This window comes from Chrysemys picta, chromosome 16, assembly GCF_011386835.1.
Source record: "Chrysemys picta bellii isolate R12L10 chromosome 16, ASM1138683v2, whole genome shotgun sequence".
NCBI lineage: Eukaryota > Metazoa > Chordata > Testudines > Emydidae > Chrysemys > Chrysemys picta.
Window position 1 is genome coordinate 7318336 of NC_088806.1, and position 27484 is coordinate 7345819.

At 44.6% G+C, this 27484-nt stretch overlaps 1 protein-coding gene and 1 non-coding gene across 15 annotated transcripts in view; one reads left to right on the top strand and one right to left on the bottom strand.

Moving 5' to 3' along the window:
• Positions 1 to 27484, top strand: part of LOC101938097 (zinc finger protein 501-like) — a 66740-nt gene that overhangs the window by 11145 nt on the left and 28111 nt on the right. For 9 of the 14 annotated variants that reach the window (XM_065569986.1, XM_065569984.1, XM_065569985.1 and 6 more), the window contains 2 exons: positions 3504 to 3647; positions 3958 to 4959. In XM_065569986.1, coding sequence (XP_065426058.1) covers positions 3504 to 3647; positions 3958 to 4959 — 1146 coding nt within the window. The remainder of the gene's footprint in view (positions 1 to 3503; positions 3648 to 3957; positions 4960 to 27484) is intronic. The other 5 variants (XM_065569992.1, XM_042845403.2, XM_065569993.1 and 2 more) reach the window with 3 other exon arrangements.
• TRNAV-AAC (transfer RNA valine (anticodon AAC)) lies at positions 14698 to 14770 on the bottom strand. Its single transcript has one exon. It is a non-coding gene; the product is annotated as a tRNA-Val (tRNA).

The window sequence follows — 27484 nt, forward strand, 5'->3', positions numbered from 1 at the left end:
ATGAGAACGGCCATACTGGGTCAGACCAAAGGTCCATCTAGCCCACTATCTTGTCTTCCAACAGTGACCAATGCCAGGTGTCCCATAGGGAATAAACAGAACAGGTAATCAACAAGTGATTCATCTCCTGTCGCCCATTCCCAGCTTATGGCAAACAGAGTTTAGGGACACTATCCCTGCCCATCCTGGCTAATAGCCATTGATTGACCTATCCTCCATGAATTTATCATGTTCTTTTTTTGAACCCTGTTATACTCTTGGCCTTCACAACATCCTTTGGCAAAGAGTTCCACAGGTTGACAGTATGTTGTGTGAAGAAATACTTCCTTTTTTTTTTTTAAACCTGCTGCCTATTAATTTCATTGGGTGATTCCTAGTCCATCCGTTATGAGAAGGAGTAAATAACACTCCCTTATTTACTTTCTCCACAACAGTCATGATTTTATAGACCTCTCTCATATCCCCCCTTTGTCTCTTTTCCAAGCTGAAAAGTCCCAGTCTTTTTAATCTCTCCTCATTCAGAAGCTGTTCCATATCCCTAGTCATTTTTTTGTCCTCTTCTGAACCATTTCCAATTCCAATTCTTTTTTGAGATAGGGCAACCACATCTGCATGCAATATTCAAGATATGGACATACCATGGAGGCAATAGGCTATTTTCTGTTTTATTATCTATCCCTTTCTTAATGATTCCCAACATTCTGTTCACTTTTTGACTGCCGCTGCACCTTGAGTGGATACTTTCAGAGAACTATCCACAGTGACTCCAAGATCCCTCTCTAGAGTGGAAACAACTAATTTAGACCCCATCATTTTATATATATATAGTGGGGTTATATTTTCCAATGGGCTGCACTATGTGCTATCCTGACATCTAGTACTGTTGAGATCATGCATTCGGTCATATCCCTGCCCTTCCTGTTCTCTTTCTCCACTGAACCCCACTAGTCCATGCTTACTGTTCCCAGCTTCCCCAAGATACTCTCCTTGTCTCTGGACCTCTCTGTCAGCAAGAAGCAGAGCCAGGGAGACTTGCCCTCTGTCTGGAGTCTTCGATTTCTGGGACATGGATTTACTTTCTCTGTGTTTTAGGAGACTCTTCGAAATTGAGTGTCTGTGACATTAACCACAGTACAATCTGGACTCTTGAACAGCTGTGTCCCCTCAGCTTCCCAAGCTGGGGTGCCTTTTACACTGCTCTACTGTGAGAGCAGCCACTCCTGGGCAGTTAACACACAGACTCCAGCTTGTAACTCGCTCCCAGCTACATAGTATTGAGTGCTGCTAGTCAGTGACTCCCAAATTACAGTACACCACAGGAGAACCCCAGAAAATTCTCTGGTCCCAGACTTCCCCCAGAAATGTGCATCTTGCACTGTCCAACACACTACTGAACAATGCAAGCTCATATGAAGTCTGTCATTTCATCAGTGGAAAATGACATGCACCAACCTTGTTATCCCGAATGGAGTTTCCAACACACTTTAATCCAAACACACTGGTTAGATAAAACAATAAAACAAGATTGTTAACTACTGAAAAAAAAGATTTTCAGTCACTACTGGTAATGAGGCACAAAAGTCAGAATTGTTTACAAAAGAAATGCAAGATAAAACACAAACCAATGTCTAACTTAACAAGCTAAAACAGATTCAAAGCAAATGTTTCTCTCACCATATGCTGAGACAGGCTGGCTTTCCTTTCAGCCAGGACTCCCCCATAACCCACCCCGCTACCCAAGTTTAGTTCTTCAGGAGTTGTCATGAGCAGAGGGAAAGGGGAGAGAGAGAGAGCGTCACAAGCATTTTCCTCACCTCTTTTTATAATTCAGTCCTTTGTACTAGAAACAACTTCAGTTCTCAGCTGAGTCATGGTGACAGTCTGTCTGTTGTAGACATGAGTTTCAAGAGGTCCCTGTGATGGAATGTAAACATCTTCTTCACACCTTCCCCCTACCAGAGAATGGCTATGTGACCAGCTGTTTGTCTTGCTGTCTCTGAGGAACTGGTCTGTGGGTGTTCCCCAGAATTGTAACTTTTTCAGTAATATCATAAAGTAAAATTTCATAACTTTACATAGTGTTGCTACACATATTTTAACAGGAGAATAATATTCAGTAGATTATGCAATTTCAAGTAATACCTCACAAACCATTCTATGTACAAAATTGATCATAATTTCCTAGAAGAGTGAACATGGAGTACAGACTGATACAGTGTCTGTCTGTGTGTGTTCCCAGCAGATATGTGAGTATTTCAATCCCTCATGAACAGAGAGTTCAGCATCTTCAAGGACCTGGAGAGCTGGTCCTGGGAATTCACTTGTTTACTAAGTGTGACACTGTCTGGAATTGTGAGACACTTTATTATATTATTATTATTTTATTATTAATACTAATATAAAATTGCAATGAATCGTGCTAGATATGCCATGTAAGGTGTCAGTGAAAAGTTATGATTTTTCAAGTATGATCATTTTGTTTCTATTTGTATCACCATTGTATTGTGGGATATAGATATGTGGGGTATATCTGTATTTCCAGACTTGTGTAGTGTTTCTGGGTGACACACCCAGACATATTGGCATCAGCACTGCTTAGCCTGTTGGATGACCCATTCAGGGTCATCAGCTGTACAATGAGTCCATGGAAAGGACCAAGAGGATACACCTATTGAGTCAGCAAGACATGCAGGGATATGCCTGTGTACTGAGAACTCCAAGGCTTTTCCATGCCATGTTCTGTGAAACTTGTGTTTGGGACACAGGAAGTAGAAGCCACATGGCAAAAGGAATATAAAGGGTAGCTGCATCATCTCCATTTTGTCTTCAATCCCTCTTCCTACCTCTGGAGCAACTTCTCTACAAACTGAAGCCTTGAACAAAGGACTGAATGACCCATCCAATCTGTGGATGTGTTCCAGATGGACTTTCAAGCCAGCAACTCACCAATATATCTAAGAACCCGATATATAGATTTTGGAATGTATCTGATTGCCTTCCCATTTAACTTTCTGTCTTTCTTCTAAACCTTTAGTTTAGATGCTAAAGGATTGGCTGACAGTGTGGTATTTTGGGTAAGATCCAAACCTATCGTGACATGGTATTGTGGCTGACTCTTTGGGGTCAGAAGAACATTTTGTTTATGTACGCAGAGTTTTTAAATAACCTCTCACTGTACTGGACCTAAGTGCTGATTGGGAGTCAAAGAACTGGAATGCAATAAAGGGGGCTGTGTGATTACTTTTTTCTGCTTCTCGATAACCAGTGTGGGGGATCAGAAGCACAGTTTGTGACTTCTCGTGAGTTTAACTTCAGTGTTAACCACCAGTTTTGGGAGCATCTGCTCTCCCTTTTTCAGCTTGCCTTGACTTTGGCATTTTCAGTGAGGACTGACCCAGGCACACCAACTCACACTAAGCACTGAAGATAAATTAATAGAATGTTTTTTATGACCAAGTCTTATGAAATCAACTGACATCCTTTGTTTTCTTTCATCTGAGCAGGGTTTCCAGTTTCCAAATCAGATGTGATCTCCCAGCTGGAACAAGGGGAAGAGTCATGGGTCCCAGACCGCCAGGGTTCAGAGGAAAGAGAGATCCTGAGAGCTCCCTGCACAAGTGAGGAAACATTAAACCAACTCAGAATCTGTAAGTGCCTGAAGGAAACATCTGGGATATGCTACAAAGCCCTCAGTTCATTATTGTCCCTAGTAGGGGTAAGGGTAAATATAGCTCATTGCTTCCTATAAATCTTAGCAGACACCATCACTAGCTTCCTCCCTTCCCCCTGCGAAGTTGGATGGGATGTGAAGGCTGAATTGATCCCCTCCTCTCTCCTGTTTGGGGGAAGAGTTTGAGGGAGTTCAGTTCCTGATTTTTATTTGACCTCTCTCCAGCACTTGTTTTGGTTTGGTCTTCCCCTTTCCATCCCTGTTTGAGGTTTCTGTCTCTATCACAGCAGGTGATGCAATGGTATGTGAGAAAGAGGAGCAGAATTCTCAGCACAAAAACGTACAGCAGGTGGAGAAACACAGAGAATTATCACAAAGATTGAAACGGAATGTGTCCAGCAGTCATGAGCAGGGGAAATCCTGTGAGATTCATCAGGGAAACCAGCCAGGGGAGAAAGTGGATACATTTATTTCCTGTCGGGGAATTCAGAAGGGCCTCAAGGAAACCACAACACAGCAGGAATTCCTCAGAGGAAAGAGGAAAAATACATGCACTGAGTGTGGGAAAAACTTCACTCAAAGATCAGCCCTTTCTCAACATCAGAGAATCCACACAGGGGAGAGGCCCTATGAATGCCACGAGTGTGGGAAAACCTTCAATCGCAGCTCGCACTTTATTAGGCATCAGAGAATCCACACAGGGGAGAGGCCCTACAAATGCAGTGAGTGTAGGAAATGCTTCACTCACAGCTCAGCCCTTTCTCAACATCAGAGAATCCACACAGGGGAGAGGCCCTATGAATGCAGTGAGTGCGGGAAAACCTTCGCTCAAAGATCAGGCATTTTTCAACATCAGAGAATCCACACAGGGGAGAGGCCCTACAAATGCAGTGAGTGTAGGAAATGCTTCACTCACAGATCAGACCTTACTAAACATCAGAGAATCCACACAGGGGAGAGGCCCTATGAATGCAGTGAGTGTGGGAAAAACTTCACTTACAGATCAGGCCTTTTTAACCATCAGAGAATCCACACAGGGGAGAGGCCCTATGGATGCAGTGAGTGTGGAAAAAGCTTCACTAACAGCTCAGCCCTTTCTGAACATAAGAGAATCCACACAGGGGAGAGGCCCTATGAATGCAGTGAGTGTGGGAAAACCTTCAATCGCCGCTCAAACGTTATTAGGCATCAGAGAATCCACAAAGGGGAGAGGCCCTACGAATGCAGTGACTGCAGGAAAACCTTCACTCAAAGATCGCACTTTTTTCACCATCAGAAAAGCCACACAGGTGAGAGAACCTATGAAAGCAGTGAGTGTGGGAATACCTTCTCTTAGCACTCAGCCATGTTAGCCATTAGAGAATTTGCAAGAGATATGAAGACCATAAAAATCTCTAGGGCTATCAGTACTTTTTTCTTTTTAATACTTTTTGTGATGCCCACATAGTAACTTTTAAAACTGTTTGAACTATTTTCAGCACCCTTATCCCTCAGCTTATCCAGATGAGGGGACCATTTTTGCTTTTTGCAGTTCTCCCTGTTTTGAGGTGGACCCATTTGTCCTTTCTATCAACTCCATTGTCCCATGAGTAATTCAAGTGTGCCCTTCCTATCAGGAGCCAGGGAGCATCACATTTATACCATTTCTCCTATTACAATGTTAGAGTAACCAGTGATTCAGATTGTATCATTACCAGTTCTCACATTGCTCTAGGTTGTGCTGAAGAGCAGTTATATTGGGACCTTTTCAAATTTATATTTAAATGAAGAGGTGCAGGGGCAGGCAAAAGTGTCATTTCAGCCTCTGTGACACCGGAAGGAGATGGGGTGACTTAGAGATTCGCTCCTTCCCCATCACTGCAGAACTGTTACCTTCTGTCTGAGCCATGCAGAGTTTGTCTTCATCACATTCTATCCATCCACTTCTCAAAGTGTCATGTGATGAAGTGTTCTTAGTTGTCTCTGCTTGGAGATGATACTTTGACTTTATAGATGTATTTGAGAAAGGAAAGCAGATGGATTGAAAGAAGACAAAAGGACTCAGAAGGGAGTGAATGCTTATTGGTCCTGCCTGGTTTCAAAAACCAGTGTCCTCTTAGAGGTGAGGTGAGGCAAACATGAGAATCACCACACTACAGAAATCTAATACTGTTGGTCCTATTTAATAGAGCTTTCTTAGTGGCCAGTGCATCAGCTCAATCAGTTTTCCTTTGAAGAACAGGAAAACAAAGTGCATCACAAACTTCTTTTTTAATCAGAAATAATCAGAAATGCTGCAAGAGCTCCTCCAATTTGCCCATCTCACAAGGAGACAAAGCACAGCCAAATCTCCCAACCAACAAAGCTCACATCTGCTCCCCTTTCCATGGACATTTCCCTGACAGCTCCCAGGGACCCATTCAACAAGACAGGAAATCCAAATGCAGTAAAGTCAAGGGAAAGATTTTTCCCCACAGGTTCCACTGATGGGGAAGGGTCATTTCAGACAGAAAAGTTCAGTCATTTAATGCCAGAATACTAGGCTATAATATCCTTCCCTCACCTTATGTGGAAAGCAAGGAGATAGTTGTGAGAACAACCACTCCTAACCAAAGAAACAGGGAACCGAACACAGAGTTTTTTGAACCCAAGAGCAGGGGGAAAGGCTTTTCAAAGGCAACCTACCCCAGGAGTGTCAGAGAAGGGAATGACTGTTTGCCTTAGGAAGTGTCTGTGTGGGGGGGAGGGGGGGAAACCTGCAGGTACTTAGGTCACTCCAGTCCAGCTTCTGACAAAAGCTTTTGTGGGAAAGGGCCTGGGATAGCCGAGGAGGACAAGGAGTGGAAACAAGGTGGCTGGAGAGAAGGTGGGTACAGCAGTTTAGCTGCTTCCTAAGTGCGCAGAGCTGATAAACCAGGAGCAGCACTAGGGGTCAGGCAAAGCTAAAGGGCCTGTCATTGTGAAACATACCAGCTCAAATGAGGTGGTGTCAAAACCCCTGGCTTGGGTTCTAGGACAGAATTGCTCTCTGCTCAGTGGGCTCTCCTGTAAGAGCAACTAGATAGGCAGAAGAAGCGGAGAGGGTTGTGCTGCGGTAAATGAAGGCACAGGAGGATTGTTCCTCTTGGGATTTCTTTTGCTCTTGTGATCCTGCTGGAGAAACCTGAAGTGGTTTTTGAATTTGTCAGTGCATTAGTCTGGGCTCCAGTTGTGACAGTGAGCACAGGGGGGTCCTTCAGCCTCTGTTCCCAAGTTATAATTATAGGTGGTTTCTGTGGTGTAGTAGTTATTCTGTTGGTCTAACATGCAGAAGGTATCTGGTTCAAAACCAGCCAGGAATATTGGTGCTTCTGGCTCTTTTAGTCCAAGTCTTTGTCAAATACATCTTAACTTCTATGCTTTCTTCTTCATTAGTTTTTCCTTCCATGAAACTTTTAACATCAAAAGGAGGGGGTAAATCTGCATGTTGAGGGAAGTAATAGATCATTATTTGGGAGACTACAGCTACTTAAAAAATCTGAGCATAGAAACGGTAGGATCTTAATATAATTTAAAAAATCTGAAATAAATTTAAATTTAATTAAAAATTAAATTTAATTAATGAATACACTAATAGATAAACTGATTACTAATTTAATATATTTAAATTAAATACAATTAAATAAATGTCATTTAATTTAATTGCCACACAACTGTGCTCATGAATTAAAATGAAACACATTTTTTTGATATTTTTGGAGAAAAGTTCTGTTCCATGTCCTGGAATTGAAACTGGGTTAAAGAGGTATTGTCACCAAGCTGCTATTGCTTCTAGATTGTCTCAGGCTACTTTCTGTCCAACTTGGGAAACTGGCCCAGTTTCTATTCTCCTCTGGGATCAAGACCAGAGTGTGAATGAACCCCTGTGCTCAATGTCACAAACTGAATCCAATCAAAGCACATGAAAATCAAAGCTTCCCACTGACTAATAGCAGAATGTGGGCATGTTTCCACTGTGCACCTCAAAGTCCAGGCTGCATGCCCTTTTACACAAATAGACATGTACAAATTATTTTCCCCCTTGCTAGATAGCCTAACCAACATTATAATAACAATAATAGACATTCAAGTTGACCCAAGATGAAAAACTGGGAGCTGAGTTATTCTGAAAATCTGGCTGTAGTGGCGGGTATGAGATCTTCTGAAAATTCTGGCCAACTATGTGTCTGGAACCTCTAAGAACCATCTCAACTTTTAGCATTTGAAAGGATCTGATGAAAAAGCCTTCCTTCTGTTGAACTCAGTACAGATTTTGTCCTTGATTTAAAATCACCATGTTTCACCTTGATCCCAAGTTTAGGTTTCAACACAATTTATTTTATTTTTATATGCAATGCAAAACAAATTCTCTCTAGGCATTTGAACAGAGGGCTATATGTAGATCTGCCATTAAACCATGTTGCCTTTCACTTTGAGCAAGACTGCAACCTGTGGTATACAGGTGGAAGGCTATGAAATCTGGTTCTCCTCAGACCTCTTCAGTAGCTAGACTTCAGGAATGGAAGAGACTAATGATACTTCTCTCCAGATCGTTAATTCTGAAGACTAGTCTATAGAGCTGGGTGAATGTTTTTTTGGATGAATATTTTATTTACTGAAATAATTTGGTGGCCCAAAAATGATTTATTTTTTTAGTTTTGTTTCAACAAGAAAATTGAAAAAAAAATAATCTGGGAGCAACCTGAACTATTATTATTATATAGACTCATAGACTTTAAGGTCAGAAGGGACCATTATGATCATCTGGTCTGACCCCCTGCACGCTGCAGGCCATAAAACCATCCCCGCCCCTTCCCTGGACTCTGCTGCTGAAGTCCCCAATCCTGTTATTAGTGACCTCAATCGGCAGAGACCCTCCTGCTAGAGATCCCTGCCCCATGCTGCGGAGGAAGGCGAAAAACCTCCAGAGGCTCAGCCAATCTGCCCTGGAGGAAAATTCCTTCCCGACCCCAAATATGGCGATCAGTAAGACCCCGAGCATATAGGCAAGAGTCTCCATCCTGTCCCCTTTTAGCCATTATGCTATTTACCTACCATTGCTTGGTTTTCCTTGACAACTATGTTTTACCATTAAACCATTCCCTCCATAAACTTATCTAACTTAATCTTAAAGCCAGACAAGTCCCTCGCCCCCACCGTTTCCCTCGGAAGGCCGTTCCAATATTTCACCCCTCTGACGGTCAGAAACCTTCGTCTAATTTCAAGCCTGAACTTCCCCACGGCCAGTTTATATCCATTCGTTCTCGTATCCACGTTAGTACTAAGCTGGAATAATTCATCTCCCTCCCTTGTATTAATCCCTCTAATATATTTAAAGATAGCAATCATGTCCCCCCTCAGCCTTCGCTTGGTCAGACTAAACAACCCAAGCTCCTCTAGTCTCCTTTCATACGACAGGTTTTCCATTCCTCTGATCATCCTAGTGGCCCTTCTCTGCACCCGTTCCAGTTTGAGTTCATCTTTTTTAAACATGGGAGACCAGAACTGCACACAGTACTCCAAATGAGGTCTCACCAGCGCCTTGTACAACGGAAGCAGGACCTCCTTATCCCTACTAGATATACCTCGCCTAATGCATCCCAAGACAGCATTGGCTTTTTTCACCGCCACGTCACACTGTCGACTCATAGTCATCCTGCGGTCTACAAGGACCCCTAGGTCCTTCTCCTCTTCCGTTACTTCTAACCAATGCGTCCCCATCTTGTAACTAAAATTGTTATTGGTCATCCCCAGATGCATCACCTTACACTTTTCACTATTAAATTTCATCCTATTTCTGACACTCCAATTCACAAGCTCATTCAAGTCTCCCTGCAGGATATCCCTATCCTCTTCCGAATTTACAACGCCTCCCACCTTCGTATCATCCGCAAACTTTACCAGCCTACTCCTGCAATCGGTTCCGAGGTCAGTTATAAATAGATTAAATAAAATGGGTCCCAAAACCGAACCTTGGGGAACTCCACTGGTAACCTCCCTCCAACCCGACAGTTCACCCTTCAATACGACCCGCTGCATTCTCCCCATTAACCAATTCCTTATCCATCTCTGGATTTTCAAATCGATCCCCATGTTTTTCAGTTTAACCAATAATTCCTCATGGGGTACAGTATCAAACGCTTTACTGAAATCCAGGTATATTAGGTCCACCGCATTTCCCTTATCTAATAAATCCGTTACCTTCTCAAAGAAGGAGATCAGATTCGTTTGGCACGATCTGCCCTTCGTAAAACCATGTTGTAAATTATCGCAATTGCCACTACCCTCCAGGTCCTCAACTAATTTCTCCTTCAAAATTTTCTCTAACACCTTGCACACTACAGATGTTAAACTAACAGGCCTGTAGTTACCTGGATCACTTTTTTTCCCTTTTTTGAAAATAGGAACCACATTAGCTATTCTCCAGTCTAACGGGACCACCCCCGAGTTTACAGATTCATTAAATATTATCGCTAACGGGCCTGCTATTTCCCGCGCCAATTCCTTCAATATTCTCGGATGAAGATCGTCCGGTCCTCCCGACTTAGCCCCATTAAGGCGTTCAAGTTTTGTTTCTACCTCGGATACGGTAATCCCGCATCCCGAACGCCCCTCTGTAATGGTGCTAGTATCCCTAATCCCTTCATTGGCCTCATTAAACACCGACGCAAAATATTCATTGAGATATTGCGCCATGCCTAGATTGTCTTTAATCTCCTCTCCGGCAATAGTCTTCAGCGGTCCCACTTCTTCTTTCTTTGCTTTCTTCCTGTTTATGTGGCTGTAAAACCTCTTACTATTGCTTTTAATTCCCCTCGCTAGGTCCAATTCTACACGGCCTTTGGCCTTTCTCACTCTATCTCTACATTCTCTGACTTCACTTTGGTACATTTCCTTACTGATCCCTCCCCTCTTCCACTCTTTGTACGCTTTCTGTTTTTTCCTAATCGCCCCTTTGAGTCGGTCGCTCATCCAGCTCGGTCTAAATCTCTTGCTTGGTAATCTTTTTCCCTTTTTGGGAATACAGGCCTCCGACAGCTCATGCATCTTTAACTTAAAGTAATCCCAGGCTTCTTCTGCCTTTAAATCCATTAATACGTTTGCCCAATCCACTTCCCTTACCAGTCCCCTTAATTTGTTAAAATTGGCCTTTTTAAAATTATAAACCCTAGTCTTTGACTTAATTCTGTTACTCCTTCCCTGTATTTTAAACCGAATTAGCTCATGATCACTGGAGCCCAAATTGTCCCCTACTACCACTTCCTCAACGAGGTCCTCACTACTTACCAGAATCAAATCTAAAATGGCCTCCCCCCTCGTCGGTTCAGCTACCACTTGATGGAGGAATTGATCATCAAGCACATCTAGGAACATCTGAGCCCTATTATTGCTACTAGCGTTTGTTCCCCAATCTATTTCTGGGAAATTAAAATCCCCCATAATTACACAGTTTCTATTGCTAATTACTTCTCTAAGCACATTAAATAGTTCCTTATCCATATCCTGGGTCGATCCCGGCGGTCTATAGCACACTCCAAGCACTATCCCCGGAGAGGCTCTAGAAGTCCTATTACCCATTGTAAGTATTGCCCAGACGGACTCTGAGTTGTCTAATCCATCCACTATTATTTCTTTACAGTTTATTTCACTATTGACATACAATGCCACCCCCCCACCTTTACCTCTGTTCCGGTCTTTCCTAAACAGCACATACCCCTCCATACCTGTGTTCCAGTCGTGACTGTCATTCCACCACGTTTCCGTTATTCCTACGATATCTGGTTTCAGCTCTTGGACCAGGAGCTCCAATTCCTCCATTTTATTACCTAGGCTTCTGGCATTGGTGTATAGACACCCTAATGTATGTCGTTTAGCCCGTCTCCCATTAGCAGCACTATATGTTGCGGGCCTCCTAGTGTCCGTCCCTCCTGTCCTTCCTATGTCCAATCTCATCTCCACAGCTATCTCTCCTCTCATTTTACTCACCTTCTCCATACTGGAATCTGGCGTGGAGATTAACTGTGCATCTCCCAACCGTCTCCCCAAACTTGCTAGTTTAAAGCTCTTTTGATAAGATGAGCCAGCCTCCCTCCCAAAAGTCTATTTCCTTCCCTACTCAGGTGAAGCCCATCCCGCGAGAACAGGTGTCTGTCCCCGAAAGCCTCCCAGTGGCCATACATCCCAAAGCCCTCCTTATAGCACCACTCCCTTAGCCAACTATTTATTCTCACAATCCTATCAGCCCTTTGCTGCCCTTCCCTCGGAACGGGCAGAATCCCACTAAAGATAATCTGAGCCTCTATCTCCTTGAGCGTCTTCCCCAGCCTGGCATAATCTCCCTTGATCCTCTCTAACGAGAACCTAGCCGTATCATTCGTTCCTACATGAAGGATTATCAGGGGGTTCTTACCTGCTCCTTGTAGGATCCTTTTCAATCGCAGGTCCACATCGCGTATCTTTGCGCCCGGTAGACAGCACACCCTTCTGTTCTCCGGGTCCGCCCTGGTCACAGGCCTATCCAATCTCCTCAGTAAAGAGTCTCCAATCACATACACCTGCCGTCGCCTGGCAACAGTGCGATCTAGTAATCTAGTCTCCGATCCCTCTAGTCCTGACCTGTGCCTATTCCTATCTTCCCTTATGCCTTCCTGAATCCTCACGGGGCCCAGAATTGGTGCTGTCTCCATCAAATCCTCCCCCCTCTCTCTTGGACTAGCAGCTCTTCTCTTCTTCCTCACCCTTCCACCTTCAGTCGCCACCTGCTGCCCCTCCACCTCGGTATCCAAACACTCGAACCTATTCCTGAGTTCTATTCCCCCCTCACTGGCCCTTCTTTTCCTTGGCCTGCTTCTCACAGTCACATGCTTCCACCTCCCATGTTCTCCCCCTTCCATTCCCCTCTCACCATCCTCTCCCTCTGCCTCTACCTCCACCATAGGGCATTCTCCTTCAGCCCCCCCTTGCCTGTCCTCCATCAGCTTCTCAAACCCCCGCCTAAACTCCACCAGGGTATCTACCTGCATCTGCAGCCCCTTAATCTTTTCCTCCAGTAACACTATCAGGCGACACTTCATACACACATACCTGTGTTCCGGCTCCCCTGCTAGGACCATATACATACCACAGCTTCCACATACAGCCATCTGCATTCTGTCTGCTGCTGCTGCTGCTTGGCTCATGGCTGCTGTAATCTCTGCCCACTGCACCTGTGGACTCAGAGCGCACGCCACACCGCGCCCTCCTGCCTCCCCCCTTACCTCCCCCTGCAAACTCCCTCTCAAACTCCCCTGTTAGCCGCCCTGTTCGCTGCCTCCGGTGCCGCTAGGTTAGGCTAGCTAGCAAGCAAGGAAATAAATGATTTGACCAGCTCTACTTGCATGAAAGGTCCACAATGGGAACATACCTATGTTCTGTTCTTAGGCTGTTTGATTTTCACATAGTCTCCAAAACCCATCTGAGCATGATGAAGTATCACTTGAGGAGACAACAAGTGAAGACGTGTTGAAAAGCTTCTTTCCCTGAATGGAAATCAAATCTGGGTCACGGTGGTGAAAGCGCCAAAACGTAAAGAATAAACTAGACCACCAGAGAGGTAACAGTGGGTGTTTTTTTTATCACCTGTACTAGGCTTTCTCTGGCTCCTCTATCTAATTTTAGAACCTGGTCCTTTCTCCATTGCCCTGAGGGGATAAGAATGGAGGGTGAAGGATCCCCTGTGCTCAGCATCACAAACTGAGCCCAACCAAAGGCTTTGACACAAACTCAAATGATGACAACTTCCTCCACAAGGATCACATGAGTAACACAAACAAACCCCAAGAAGAACAATACTCTTCTGCTTTCATTTAGGCCCATCACAAGCCTCTCTTCTTCTCCTTCCTCCTACCTAGGGGCTCTTCCAGGAAAACACATGGAGCCAATACTAACTCTTTCCTAGAAGCCCTGGGAGGGCTTTTGATACCACCTCATATGAGCTGACAGGAGTTAGATTCTGTGTAATGGGGCCCTTAGCTTTGCCTGCCCCCTAGCCTTGCTCTCTTGAGGCTCTTAAGTAGGAAATGTCTCTTCCTGTCTCTGAGATTTAGTAGAAGAGGAGGAGAGGACAAATTGACATTTCCATCATCCTCTGTGAGTGAGAGAGAATTTTCTCCTCTTCTATTCTAGCCTAGCTAAGAGAGGGGAAAATAACCCTTCAGGAGCTGACTGTCCCCCTTCAGTGATCTTTAGCTTCTCTACTTCTTCTTACATTGGCTCCAGCTCTGCATTGGGCATATGTGTACTTCCGTGTCATATCAATCCCAGCCCTTTTTATTGTCATGGAGATTGTTTCAGGCTGTGGACAGAGACAGCTCTCTGCCTATCGACTAGATCACATGGTATTCATTTCTTGTATATTTCTCGAACTCGTTACTGCATTTGTGATGATTTATAAAAACCAGCCTGAGAGTAAAACAAGATGGCAATAAAAATCAATATACTGTGCTAAAAATACCAGTGGAACAATAAGGAAATTTGTAGCTCAGAACTTGCGTTAACACCATTTGAAGACATGCAAGATGTTGAGTGTTCAAAAATCTTATGGAAAAATGTAATTTAAAAAGGGGAATGTGATGTTGTATGTTAAAAGGATGGGTTAGAGAGTTCCAATTATTATGTTCTGATTCCTCACACCCCTACTCTGCTTAGCCAGGAAAGTAGCGGAAATGTGATCATCAGTCAATAGATTTCTCCGACATGAAAATGATACACTAGGCTGGTTGTAGTTAGCTCAACATAAAGAAAAGTGAGGGAAAACTGCTGGCTGGGAGCTAAATACGCAGGACAAAGGGTTGGGATTCTTCTACGCTCAGATTTGCTATATAGCTAGCAGTCTCCCAAATGATGTTCTATTCCTTCCCTCAAAATGCAGGCTAACCCTCTCCTTTTGAACTTAAAGCTCCATGAAAGGAAAAAAATAATGAGGATGAAAGCATAGAAGCAGTTGAGAAAAGACTTGTAGTGAGAGAAGACCAGAGAAGGGACAGTAGTATTGTTTCTGCCTGGTTTCAAACCAGGGACCTTTTGTGTGTTAGGCAAATGTGATAACCACTACACTACAGAAACCAGCAACTGTCACTTTGGGGTCCTTTCCTAAGGCTCTCTCAGGAGCCACTCCACTAGCTGATTCCCTTTGAACAATAGGGAAACAAAGGGTACCAAGTACTTATGGTTTTTGGATGAGTCAAGAAAAGGGAGTAGCATTGTCCCCCTCGGGTAGCCCTGTTCAATTCCAGGTTAGAAAGCAAAACTTTTCTGCAAACATATAAAAAAAATGTTGTTTTTCACTTTACTTCATAAGTACAGTTGTGTGGCAAGTAAATGATGACCCTAAAGTTTCATAAAATCAAAGAACAGTAAACAAAAAAGGGTGGGAAATATGGATGTATTTGAGGAAAGGGCTTGGAATGAAGGAAGACAAAAATTGATCTGTAGAGAGAAAAGGCAGTGTTTCCCCCTGGTTTGGAACTTCTCTCGCAACTACAGTAATAAAAGTGCTAAGCAAATGGTGTTCTATTGTTCCAAAGGAGATTGAAGTGAGGCCATTTTCTCCAGATAGAAGAAAATGGTCATGTCAGGAGTGGGATTTGAAGCCATGTCTCTATGCAGAGGGCAGAACAGCCAAGAGAGAGGAAAAAAGAGTCATAAAACTGGTGGTTTAGACCAGTCCACCATCCTAATGCTACAAAGAATGTGACTTATCAACCCTAGTTTTCATTAATATTTGATGAACTCTTTAGGGAGGTCAAAATGGCACATCTCTTTCATCTCCAAAAGACCTTCTATAGCACAGCTGATTTTTAGACACACTCACCCAGACCTAAAGTTACAGATTTCCTGGAGCTCCATGAGTTCTGAGGTGTTGTAATCTTCCTGCTCACGTTTTAAGTGAACAAAAGATGGTTGCTAGCATTCTGAGAAAGTAATGGTGAACCTCAAAATCCTGCCCTGTGGGCCAGATAGTTAAGCAACCAGCACCCACAATCTCTACCACGATAGCATCCTGTCTGCAAGAACTCACTTATCTGGGGTCTGAAATCCTCATTTCTTTGTTGTTCTGTCACTGTAGTCCCCACTTCCCTATTGTTTGTCTGTATAATCTCTGTCTGGTTCTGTGATTGTTTCTGTCTGCTGTATAATTAATGTGTTGGGTGTAAACCAATTAAGGTGGTGGGATATAATTGGTTAGATAATCATGTTACAATATGTTAGGATTGGTTAGTTAAATTTCAGTAAAATGATTGGTTAAGGTATAGCTAAGCAGAACTCAAATTTTAATATATAGCCTGCAGTCAATCAGGAAGTGTGGGGGAAAATTAGAATTATGTTTTGCTGAGGGGAGGGGGATGGGAACAGGGAGACAGGCCAGAACTGGTGTCAGAACTGGGAAGGTTCTGGTGTCAGAACTGGGAAGGGGGATACTGAGGAAGGAAATTGGAATCATTTCTTGCTGGAAGTTTACCGCAATAAACATTGAATTGTTTGCACCTTTGAACTTTGGGTATTGCCTCTCTCTGTTCATGAGAGAAGGACCAGAGAATGGGAGGGTGATGGGATAAACCCTCTAACAAGTACGTCTTTCAGGGTGTGAAAAATCCACACACCCCGAACCAGTATAGTTAAGCTGACCTAAGCCCTGGTTAGATAGTGCTAAATGAAAGGAAAGATTGTTCTGTCAATGTAACTATTAGAGGGATGGAAAACTCCTCCACTTACTGTAGCAACTGTCTACTCCAAAGTCCTACAGCAGCATTTTAAGTGTAGCCAGCCTAAGAGTGAGACCAGATGTGGTTCTAGTTTGGCACTGTGGATGCTCAGGCACTAAGACAACAGCAACGACCATACACTAACATTTCTATAATTGGCAGGATTCAAACCTGCATCGGTAGACCCCAAGGGATATCTAATCCACTGCTTTCATCACGCCACCACAACCACTTCATGGCCAAGTCCTTCACTACACAATGATTCTGTTCTCGCAGAATTGTCACTTCAAATTGTTTGCTCAGACCAGCTCCCCCAGCACACTCATGGCTGTGCATTAGTGCAAGTGTGTCCATAGCTGAACAGCAAGAATTCCTGTCCATTTCCGTTCTGGTTGGAGCATGATTAGAGTGTGTTTGTGGTTAACGACATTGCTATAGTTATCTTAAGTGCCTATACACAAATGCAAGAAGCCTGGGAAACAAGCAGGGAGAACTGGAAGTCCTGGCACAGTCAGGGAACTATGATGCAATTCGAATAACAGAGACTTGGTGGGATAACTCACATGACTGGAGTACTGTCATGGATGGATATAAACTGTTCAGGAAGGACAGGCAGGATAGAAAAGGTGGGGGAGTTGAGTTGTATGTAAGAGAGGAGTATGACTGCTCAGAGCTCTGGTATGAAACTGCAGAAAAACCTGAGAGTCTCTGGATAAAGTTGAGAAGTGTGAGCAACAAGGGTGACGTCATGGTCGGAGTCTGCTGTAGACCACCAGACCAGGGGGATGAGGTGAACGAGGCTTTCTTCTGGCGACTAACAGAAGTTGCTAGATCGCAGGCCCTGGTTCTCATGGGAGACTTTAATCACCCTGATATCTGCTGGGAGAGCAATACAGCAGTGCACAGACAATCCAGGAAGTTTTTGGAAAGTGTAGGGGACAATTTCCTGGTGCAAATGCTGGAGGAACCAACTAGGGGCAGAGCTTTTCTTGACCTCCTGCTCACAAACAGGGAAGAATTAGTAGGGGAAGCAAAAGTGGATGGGAACCTGGGAGCCAGTGACCATGACATGGTCAAGTTCAGGATCCTGACACAAGGAAGAAAGGAGAGCAGCAGAATACGGACCTTGGACTTCAGAAAAGCAGATTTTGACTCCCTCAGGGAACAGATGGGCAGGATCCCCTGGAAGAATAACACGAAGGGCAAAGGGCTCCAGGACAGCTGGCTGTATTTTAAAGAATCCTTATTGCGTTTGCAGGAACAAACCATCCCGATGTGTAGAAAGTCGTGCCTTACTAACCTAATTGCCTTCTATGATGAGATAACTGGGTCTGTGGATGAGGGGAAAGCAGTGGATGTGTTATTCCTTGACTTTAGCAAAGCTTTTGATACGGTCTCCCACAGTATTCTTACCAGCAAGTTAAAGAAGTATGGGCTGGATGAATGGACTCTAAGGTGGATAGAAAGCTGGCTAGATCGTCGGGCTCAACGGGTAGTGATCAATGGCTCCATGTCTAGTTGGCAGCTGGTTTCAAGCAGAGTGCCCCAAGGGTCGGTCCTGGGGCCGGTTTTGTTTAATATCTTTATTAATGATCTGGAGGATGGTGTGGACTGCACTCTCAGCAAGTTTGCAGATGACACTAAACTGGGAGGCGTGGTAGATACACTGGAGAGTAGGGATCGGATACAGAGGGACCTAGACAAATTAGAGGATTGGGCCAAAAAAAAACTGATGAGGTTCAACAAGGACAAGTGCAGAGTCCTGCACTTAGGACGGAAGAATCCCATGCACTGCTACAGACTAGGGACCGAATGGCTAGGTAGCAGTTCTGCAGAAAAGGACCTAGGGGGTCACAGTGGACGAGAAGCCGGATATGAGTCAACAGTGTGCTCTTGTTGCCAAGAAGGCTAACAGCATTTTGGGCTGTATAAGTAGGGGCATTGCCAGCAGATCGAGGAACGTGATCATTCCCCTTTATTCGACATTGGTGAGGCCTCATCTGGAGTACTGTGTCCAGTTTTGGGCCCCACACTACAAGAAGGATGTGGAAAAATTGGAAAGAGTCAAGCGGAGGGCAACAAAAATGATTAGGGGTCTGGAGCACATGACTTATGAGGAGAGGCTGAGGGAACTGGGATTGTTTAGTTTCCAGAAGAGAAGAATGAGGGGGCATTTGATAGCTGCTTTCAACTACCTGAATGGGGGTTCCAAAGAGGATGGAGCTTGGCTGTTCTCGGTAGTGGCAGATGACAGAACAAGGAGCAATGGTCTCAAGTTGCAGTGCGGGAGGTCTAGGTTAGGAGGGTGGTGAAGCACTGGAATGCGTTACCTAGGGAGGTGGTGGAATCTCCTTCCTTGGAGGTTTTTAAGGCCCGGCTTGACAAAGCACTGGCAGGGATGATTTAGTTGGGAATTGGTCTTGCTTTGAGCAGGGGGTTGGACTAGATGACCTCTTGAGGTCCCTTCCAACCTTGATATTCTTTGATTCTATGTTGTTCACTCCCCACTTTGACAATTCAGACAGTCCCTTTCCTATTCAAATCTCTAGCATATAATTCCAATAGCAGGGGTCAGCATTTCTCTGGGGCACTGAAATTTTTCAGGGGGTTGGTGCCTGAACTCAGCCTTGCATTCAATCCTTGATGTTTCATGGACTATAACAGCAGCATAAAGAAAGAGCTGAGCCAATATCTCACTGTCAGAGGTGAAGGTGGCCACGTCCCCTCTGTCTGACTATTGCCATTGCAGGAGAGAAGGTTTCAATAGAATTGAATGCCCTGGCTCAGACAAGAGACACAGGGAGGTTTTGCTGTTCATGGATCTCTGCAAATGAAATTGTGTCTCTGTGTGAAATTGAGGAGGGAAATGAAATGTCCACATGGTGGCCCAGTGCCCTAACGAATGTGGGTGAGGGACTTGGGCTGGGAAATGATTTTACAGGAGTTCATATCAATTTATTGCCCTGATTAAAAGCTATGGCTAAAAGGCAGCCACTGTTGTTAGTACTTGAACCTGCATGGGGACACCCAAGTGGGTGTCAAGTCCATTGCCTTAACCAGGGCTAGTCAATTATTTTATCAAGATCCACATTTCTTGGTCAAAGTATAGTCAATGTCTAGACTCCAGCGAAAATAATACACTGATGATAACACTGCTCTACAGCCAAAATGCTTCTGAAATAAATGTAGTCAAACTTTACTAATTCTGGGTCACTGAGAACGAAAATGATGCTTAAAATTGTTGATTGGCTCTAGTTTTCAAGATATGCTATTGGGTCAGTATATATGACCCTTCACTTGGGAATGGCGGAGGGTAAGTGAGTTATAAAGGGAAGGGATCTCAATTTAAACCAGAAATGACTAAAATACATCTTTGACTGGATCTATGAATAAATCTATGACTGGGTTTGGACAGTACTTGCTTTTTAGGCAAAACAATGAATGATGCAATCTGAAGCTGGTATTGCATCATACATAATATGAATTGCATCATGTTATTCCTACAAGTCATGGATGATGCAAGCATAACGAAGCTTACATCACTCTGCTGAAGAAATTGCCCTATATCAGCTCTAGAAATCATACAGTGTCGTGCTCTCTTATTTGTCAGTGTTTGATTTTGCAAAGGGACACATCTCTGTTTAGCCAAAGTGAGCAGAGATGCCTTGTACTTGTGTGAACAGTGCAGATAACTTCTGCTATGTTTGTGGTGAAGTGTCTTTTGCATCACAAAAGCACAGTATAACCACTATGGTTAAGAAAGCCTATCACCTTTATTTTGGCTGCAAAATTGGAGATCAGGACAAGAGGTGGGCCCCACACATATGCTGCAACACTTGTGCAAGAAATCTTCACCAATGGTTGAACAGGAAAAGGAAATCTGTGCCTTTTGCAGTGCCAATGATTTGGAGAGAGCCAACAGATCATACCAGCAATGGTTACTTCTGCATGGTGCCTCCAGTTGGGAAAGGTGTGTCAAAGAAGAAAAAGTGGACTGTGCATTATCCAAACATTCCATCAGCTATACGCCCAGTACCCCACGGAGAAGGACTGCCGGTTCCTGATGCACCAGAATCATTCTCACTTGAGTCAGACGAGGAAAAAAGGAAGAGGATGAAACTTCTGGTCCTGAACCATCAATGTCACAGGACCCGCATTTTCTCCCATCCTCCTCCTCTGAACCACACCTCATAACACAAGGTGAACTGAATGACCTTGTCAGGGATTTGGAACTACCCAAGAGTAAGGCAGAGCTGTTGGGCTCCAGACTACAGCAGTGGAATCTCCTGGCAGGCGATGTTAGGGTTTCCATGTTCCATGACCGTCAAAAGGATCTTGTCCCATTCTTCTTCATGGAAGGTGATCTTGTAGCCTGCAACAACATCGATGGTGTGATGGCAGCCCTCAACATCGTTCACGATCCAGATGAGTGGAGACTGTTCATTGATTCATGGAAGACGAGTCTTAAAGCTGTTTTACTGCATAATGGCAATGTTTTGCCATCAATTCCAGTTGGTCATGCAGTCCATATGAAGGAAACCTATGACAACATGAAACAACTTTTGAGGTGCATAAACTATGACCAACATCAGTGGCAGCTTTGTGGCGATTTGAAGGTTGTTGCTCTCTTGCTTGGTCTGCAGACTGGATACACAAAGTACTGCTGTTTTCTCTGCGAATGGGATTGTCGTGCAAGAGATTCCCACTACATCAAGAAAGATTGGCCACTCCGACAGTCATTGGAGCCTGGGAGAAAAAGTGTTCAGCATCCATCACTTGTTGAATCAAGGAAGATTTTGTTACCACCCTTACACATCAAGCTAGGTCTGATGAAGAACTTTGTCAAGGCCATTGACAAAACACAAGCAGCTTTCAAGTACCTCCGTGGAAAATTTCCAAGGTTAAGTGAAGCTAAGATAAAGGAAGGTGTCTTTGTTGGTCCTCAAATTCGTGAACTTCTTCGAGATGATGCATTTGACCATGCACTGCGTGGCAAGGAAAAGACTGCATGGAAAGCCTTCCAGTTAGTGGCAATAAATTTTCTCGGAAACAACAAGGCAGACAACTACAGGTTGTTGGTGGAAAACCTCCTCAAGGCATACAAAAGCCTTGGTTGCAACATGTCACTAAAGATACATTTTTTGCACTCTCATCTAGATTTTTTTCCACCGAACTGCGGAGCAGTGAGAGACGAGCACGGTGAGCGATTTCACCAGGACATTGCAACAATGGAGAAATGCTACCAGGGCAAATGGAGCCCATCAATGCTTGCAGACTATTGCTGGACAGTGACAAGAGATGCTCCATTTAATAAATACAAGAGACAAGCCAAGAAGCGCTGAGTAGACACTGAATAGGACTAAATTATGTACATAATAGTTTTTTGCCTTTTGTTTCATAATAAATTTTATTTATATAACCCTTTTGCTGATTTTTAAAGTGTTACATAAACAGGACAGGTGAAATATTATCATGTAAAGCAACCATAAATACATGAAAAGACCTAGGTTTACAATTTATGATTAAAACTCTACTATCTACACAATATACATAGACATAAAATGTAAAAACTTAAATATCTTAGAAACAGTAGCCAATCAGTTGTTTTAATTGTCATATTTGAATTCAGCACATCAAAATACATAATAAATAGCATATTTTATCTCTGAAGCAGACGACTTCTCAAAAATTGTAGACCAGTGTAATAAGAAGAATATAGAAATATTTTGCAGTCACTATGGGCATAACTATGATGATTGTTTCACTCTTTATATCTGGGACCACCATCTTTCCCTTTAGTCTTGTAGTTTAACAAGGGTAAAACTAAACATCTCTTCAGATACAAGGGAGTGTTTGTGTTCATTCCTGCTAGCTACACAGGGGTTTGATGTAGCTGCTTTCAATCCTCTGGCTCTGCTGGGATAAGTAACATTTCAGGCTGTTACAGAACTGAAAAAGGGAGATCATTTTTGACAGGTTATGCCTCCTCTTAAAGGTGTTTGTCTGGCTGGCAGCCCTGGTTCCCAGGTCTCTCCTGAGGGAAGAAAGTTTCTGTGCAAAATACCAAAACTTTTAACAGAGAGGAGGGAAAGGCAATGGCCACATGATGGGGCCAGTATGTACCACAACATGGTTCTTTTATGTGGGATGACTCTGAACACTGACTTATCTCCACTCCCTTGGATTTGAAGAGATGTTTAGTTTTGCACTTTGGAACCTTTAAGGCTGAAGCAATTTTATGGATGGTGACCCTACGATTGAAGGGTTATTTAATGTTGTAAAAATTGTTAAAAACACTTAGCTTAAACTTGAACTGCCTGTTATTAAAGGCTGGTTTCCCCACGTCAGTTCCATAAGCTCTGCTAGAAATGCCCTGGGTTCTCTCATGCCTCGGTGGGAACTAAAGGGAATTGTCCCAAGCTGCCCTTGGCTCCAGGCTGATTTTTCTGGGGAGGGGATGTAGAATTGATTTGTTCGCTGTTGAAAAGGGAGCCAGGCCAGTTCTCAGGGAACGAGAACTCCCAGCAACTTCGCAGCCCAACCCAAGCTGCTGCCCTGTCCCAGCCTCTTTTCCCCTGGGGTCCCTGCATGTTTGACTCTAGAGCATGCATGGAGCAGCAGCTAAGGCAGAGGACAGCATGGGCTGGGCAGATGTTAGGAGCATAGCACCAGAGGCCTATACTGGCTCCCTCCTCAGTCCCCACTCGCACCCCTGGACAGCAGCCTGGAGCCAAGGGCAGTGCCGAGTGGGGGTTTCTCTTTTTTTCTCTTCCTGGGGTGAGCAGACACCTGGGGGTGTTTCTAGCAGAGCAGTTAGAACTGAATTGGGGAACCAGCTTTTAATAACAGGCAGCTCAAATTCAGACTAATTTTGTTAAAATTTTCTTTATAATGTAAAATAATTGAAAAGTAAACAGGCAGGAATGATTGGAACTCTTTTCTCCTAGTATTCCCGGCCATAGAAAGAAATGGCTTTTAGGCTTTTCATGATACAGGAGTCATTTTCGTTCCCTGTTCAGAATCATTGTGCACAGAAGCCTGTTGTATTGCTTAGGTTCTGCTGCCATCGTGTGGCCATTTCCTTCCCCTCCTTTCTGTCCAAAGCACAGAGCCCAATTCCTCCAGGGAGAGAAGGACATCTTTCTTTTTTCTAGGCTGACCAGATGTCCTGATAAAATTGGGACTGTCCCAATTTTTAGGCGTTTGTCCCACGTCCCGACCAATGTTTGGTCGGGATGCAATTTGTCCCGATATTTTGCACTCCTGTTTTTGTTTGTTCCACCAGTGGGACTCCGCTTTTTTTATTTTTCCCCTTGCTCTGCCGGCAAGACTCCGCTTTTCTTTTTTCCCCTTGCTCTGCTGGCGGGACTCCACATTTTTTTTCTTCCCCTTGTTCTTCCGGCGGGACTCCATTTTTTTTTGTTTGCTTCCCCGGCAGGACCCCCTCCCCCCCATGTGTCCCGATATTTTCTTTATCCCACCTGGTCACCCTACTTCTTTCCTTCCTAAACAGCCCCCTTCCTTGGATAGCCCTTTTCTGGGATCTGGGTGGAGAATAGCCGTTTCTGAGGATTAATTTAACACCATATTTGGTGTTGATATATAGATTTTACAGCCAGCCTAGATCACTATGTACCTCTGCTCTGACCTGATTCATAACAGAGTCCAGAGAATTTTGCCCAGTGACTCCTACATCCATCCCATGATCTTCTGGCTGAACGAGGAGGGTTCATTCAAAAAGTCATCGTGTTTGGATGTAAAGGTGTGAAATGATGGGAAAATTGCCCTCTCTTTCAAGTTTAAATTTTGTAACTTCTACATCTAGACCAGAGTGGCCAACCTGAGCCTGAGAAGGAGCCAGAATTTACCAATGTACACCTTTGTATGTAGCTACTTAGTCAATTGTGAACCTTCCTATCATTATCATTATGAAATAATTATGATGATGTACTTGGCTCTATATCCCAGTGTGCCCTGGATTTCTACAGGTTACATTAGCCAATCCAACCATTTGGCACTAGCAGAAGGGTACCTCTGTCTTGTGCCTGATTCTTGTACGGCTATAAAAGGCTGATAGAGGCTGATATTTTCCCCTCTTTTTAACCAGCACTAATGCCAAGCTAGGCTAGGGCTGGGAAGAGAGAGAGAGAGAGCAATAGGTTTCTCCTCTTGTTTCCTGCTCTCTTTTTCTTGACTAGTTTCTCCTCTGCACCAACTTCCTATTGGTTTTTGTGAATCTGGCTAGCTCAGTTGGGAGGGCATCAGACTTTTAATCTGAAGGTCCAGGGTCAAGGACCTGGTCAGGTGATAAACTATTCCTCAAGATCTTAAAAATCTGTCTTTCTGGAGTTCTCTTTGATGTTACTTTTTCTTTTCAGGATTTTGCCTTTCCTAGGCAGGTCCTTTGTGTGTGTGTGGGATTGAAGGGGCAACTTCCAGACATCCCCTATGTCCTTGCAGGCTGGAGGAATAAAGGCCTCTGGGCATATAGCTTCTTCCTCTGCTGCACACACACACACAAACACACAGAATATCCCTAAGGAATTAGAATCCCCTGCTTCTGTCCCCTGTCCTGCTGGATCCCCAAATGAGGATGCTCTTCACCCTGAACCCATGTCCCCTTTATTCCCAGTGCCCCTCAGTCCCAACCCACAGGCCCTCCTATGCTCACTGCTCCTCAGTCCCAACCAGAGCCTACTCCTCTTCACCCTTCGCCTCTGTCTCAACCCACAGCCTCCTCCTATTCCCAGTGCCCCTCAACCCCAACCCACAGCCCCCTCCTTTTAACAGTGCTCCTCAAACCCAACATCTCTGTGGCAGTGCAAGAGCTGCTAGCGTGGATGTGCTCTGGTGACACTAGGGGCATAGTGTGGACATGCAACGGCTGTTTAATTAAAACACTTTAACTAAAGCAGCATAACTCTACTGTGTAGACATAGCCTGAGAGTGAGACAAGACCCAGCTCCCGTTGAAACTAAAGAACCACAACTTCCTCTGTAGATAGCAGGATTTGAACCTGTGTAGGGAAACACCCATGGCTTTCTAGTCCAGCACCTTAACCAATGGCTACAACCACTTGCACTAGCTATGCCTCTCATGACACTCTAGTTCTATTCTCACTGAGTGCTCAATTCCAAATGTTTCCTCACACCAGCTTCCACAACACACTTACTGCTGTGCCATTGTGTAAGTATGTCCAGGGCTGAACAGCAAGAATTCCTGCTCATTTCCCTTTTGTCTGGTGCATGAGGAGAGTGTGTTTGCGGTTAATGATGTTGCTGTAGATTGTTGTCCATTTCCTGCCCTGATAATTCAGACAGTCCCTTTCCTGTCATATCACCAGTATGTCAGTGATTGCAATAGCAGAGGGCAGGTTTTCTCTGGGGCACTGAGCTTTGCCAGGGGGTTGGTGACTCCTTTCTTTCCTCACCCTGGAGTAAACTCAGCTTTTTATTCCATCCTTGATGTTTTATGGAATAACAAGAGCAGCATGAAGAAAAAGGTGGGCAGCATGGGTCTCGGGGAGGGGCAGAGAGGTGCAAGCAGTGGGCAGGATGGGTCTCAGGGGAGGGGGCAGAGAGGTGAGAGGGGTGGGCCAGGTGGGTCTCAGGGGAGGGAGCACAGAAGTGAGAGTGGTGAGCAGGGTGGGTCTCAGGGAAGGGGTCAGAGAGGTGCAAGTGGTGGGCAGGGCAGGTCTCAGGGAAGGGGGCAGAGAGGTGTGGGCAGCAGGCAGACCTTGGGGTAGGAGTGGAGAGGCATGAGCAGCAGGCGAGGAGGCTTCAGAGGACGAGAGGACCAAGGGAAAGGTGGACCAGCAGGCCTCAGCAAAAGAGGCAGAGTGGGGTTGGGAAGTGGCCAAATGGGAGTGAGGGTGGAGCCTCAGAGAGAGGCGAACAAGCGAGGCAGGGTGGAGCAGTGCCACAGTCCAGACACCAATGTCCCCTCACCCACTTTTAGGGAGCTTCCAGTGCTTACGCTGAGCTTCCCCAAATACAAGACTCACGTGCCACCTATTCTCTGGGTCTTCAGTGACCAACCATCTCCCCAAGCTATGTTGACGGGATAAGTCCTCCTGTTGACACAGTGCTATCCACACCGGGGTTAGGTTGATATAACCACTTTGCTAAGGGGGGATTCATTTTTTACACCCATAGTATCATAGTTACACCGACCTCATTCACACACAAACCTTGGGAGTGAAACTTCACCTGATCCTCTGCTTTACAGAATCCAAACACAAGCAACACTTGTCAGGGCTCAATGGTGGTTGGCAGAGAGCCAGGTGTGGGCAGGCTCCAGGCAACATCAGGCACCATGGCTTAGCTAGCTACTGAATCTATTTCATAAACAGGAGATCCTGGGTTCAACACCCAGCAATGCCTTGTTGTGTAGCTTTTGGGCCACCTGGTATTGGCTATTGTCAGAAGACAAGATACAGAGCTAGATGGACTATTGGTCGCCCAGTATGGCTGTTCTTGTGGTTTAAATTACACTCACAGGCACTGATAATAGAGTTACTGAAAGTTTAGGAGTTAAGAGCTGATAGATCAGTGTTCCAAGCCCCTCATGGATGACCCCCTCCCTCTGGGACAGGGGCAGGTCTGAGCTCTCACAGCAAATGCCTCATTGTGGCTGCCAGAATCTGTGGGTGGCTCATTTAGTTTGTGCCAAGGATTGCGTCCTGCTTTGTGCACCATGTCTGAGAATGAAAATCCTAAACCACCCTATGAAATAACAAAAGCAGCAGGCCGTGTTTTTGTCACTGCCCCAAAGCAGACAGACCAATGGAGAAATGCCATTGAGTCCAGGGTAATACTTCACTGTGGTTTTACCATTTCCACTTGCTAAACTCCCTTTCAGCCATCTGGGCTCCTAGAGCAGGGTACTGAGCCCGAGCCGAGACACATACACTGCAACTTTACACACCAAGCCGCTGTCCTGGATTAATCTGACATGGGCCAGTTGTGCGTGTTTCATTCAACTGTAGACGTATCCTAACATTACATCTACACTGCGATTAAAACACCTAGGGCACCTGTCTCAAAGCCTGGGTCAGCTGACTCAGGGTTATGGG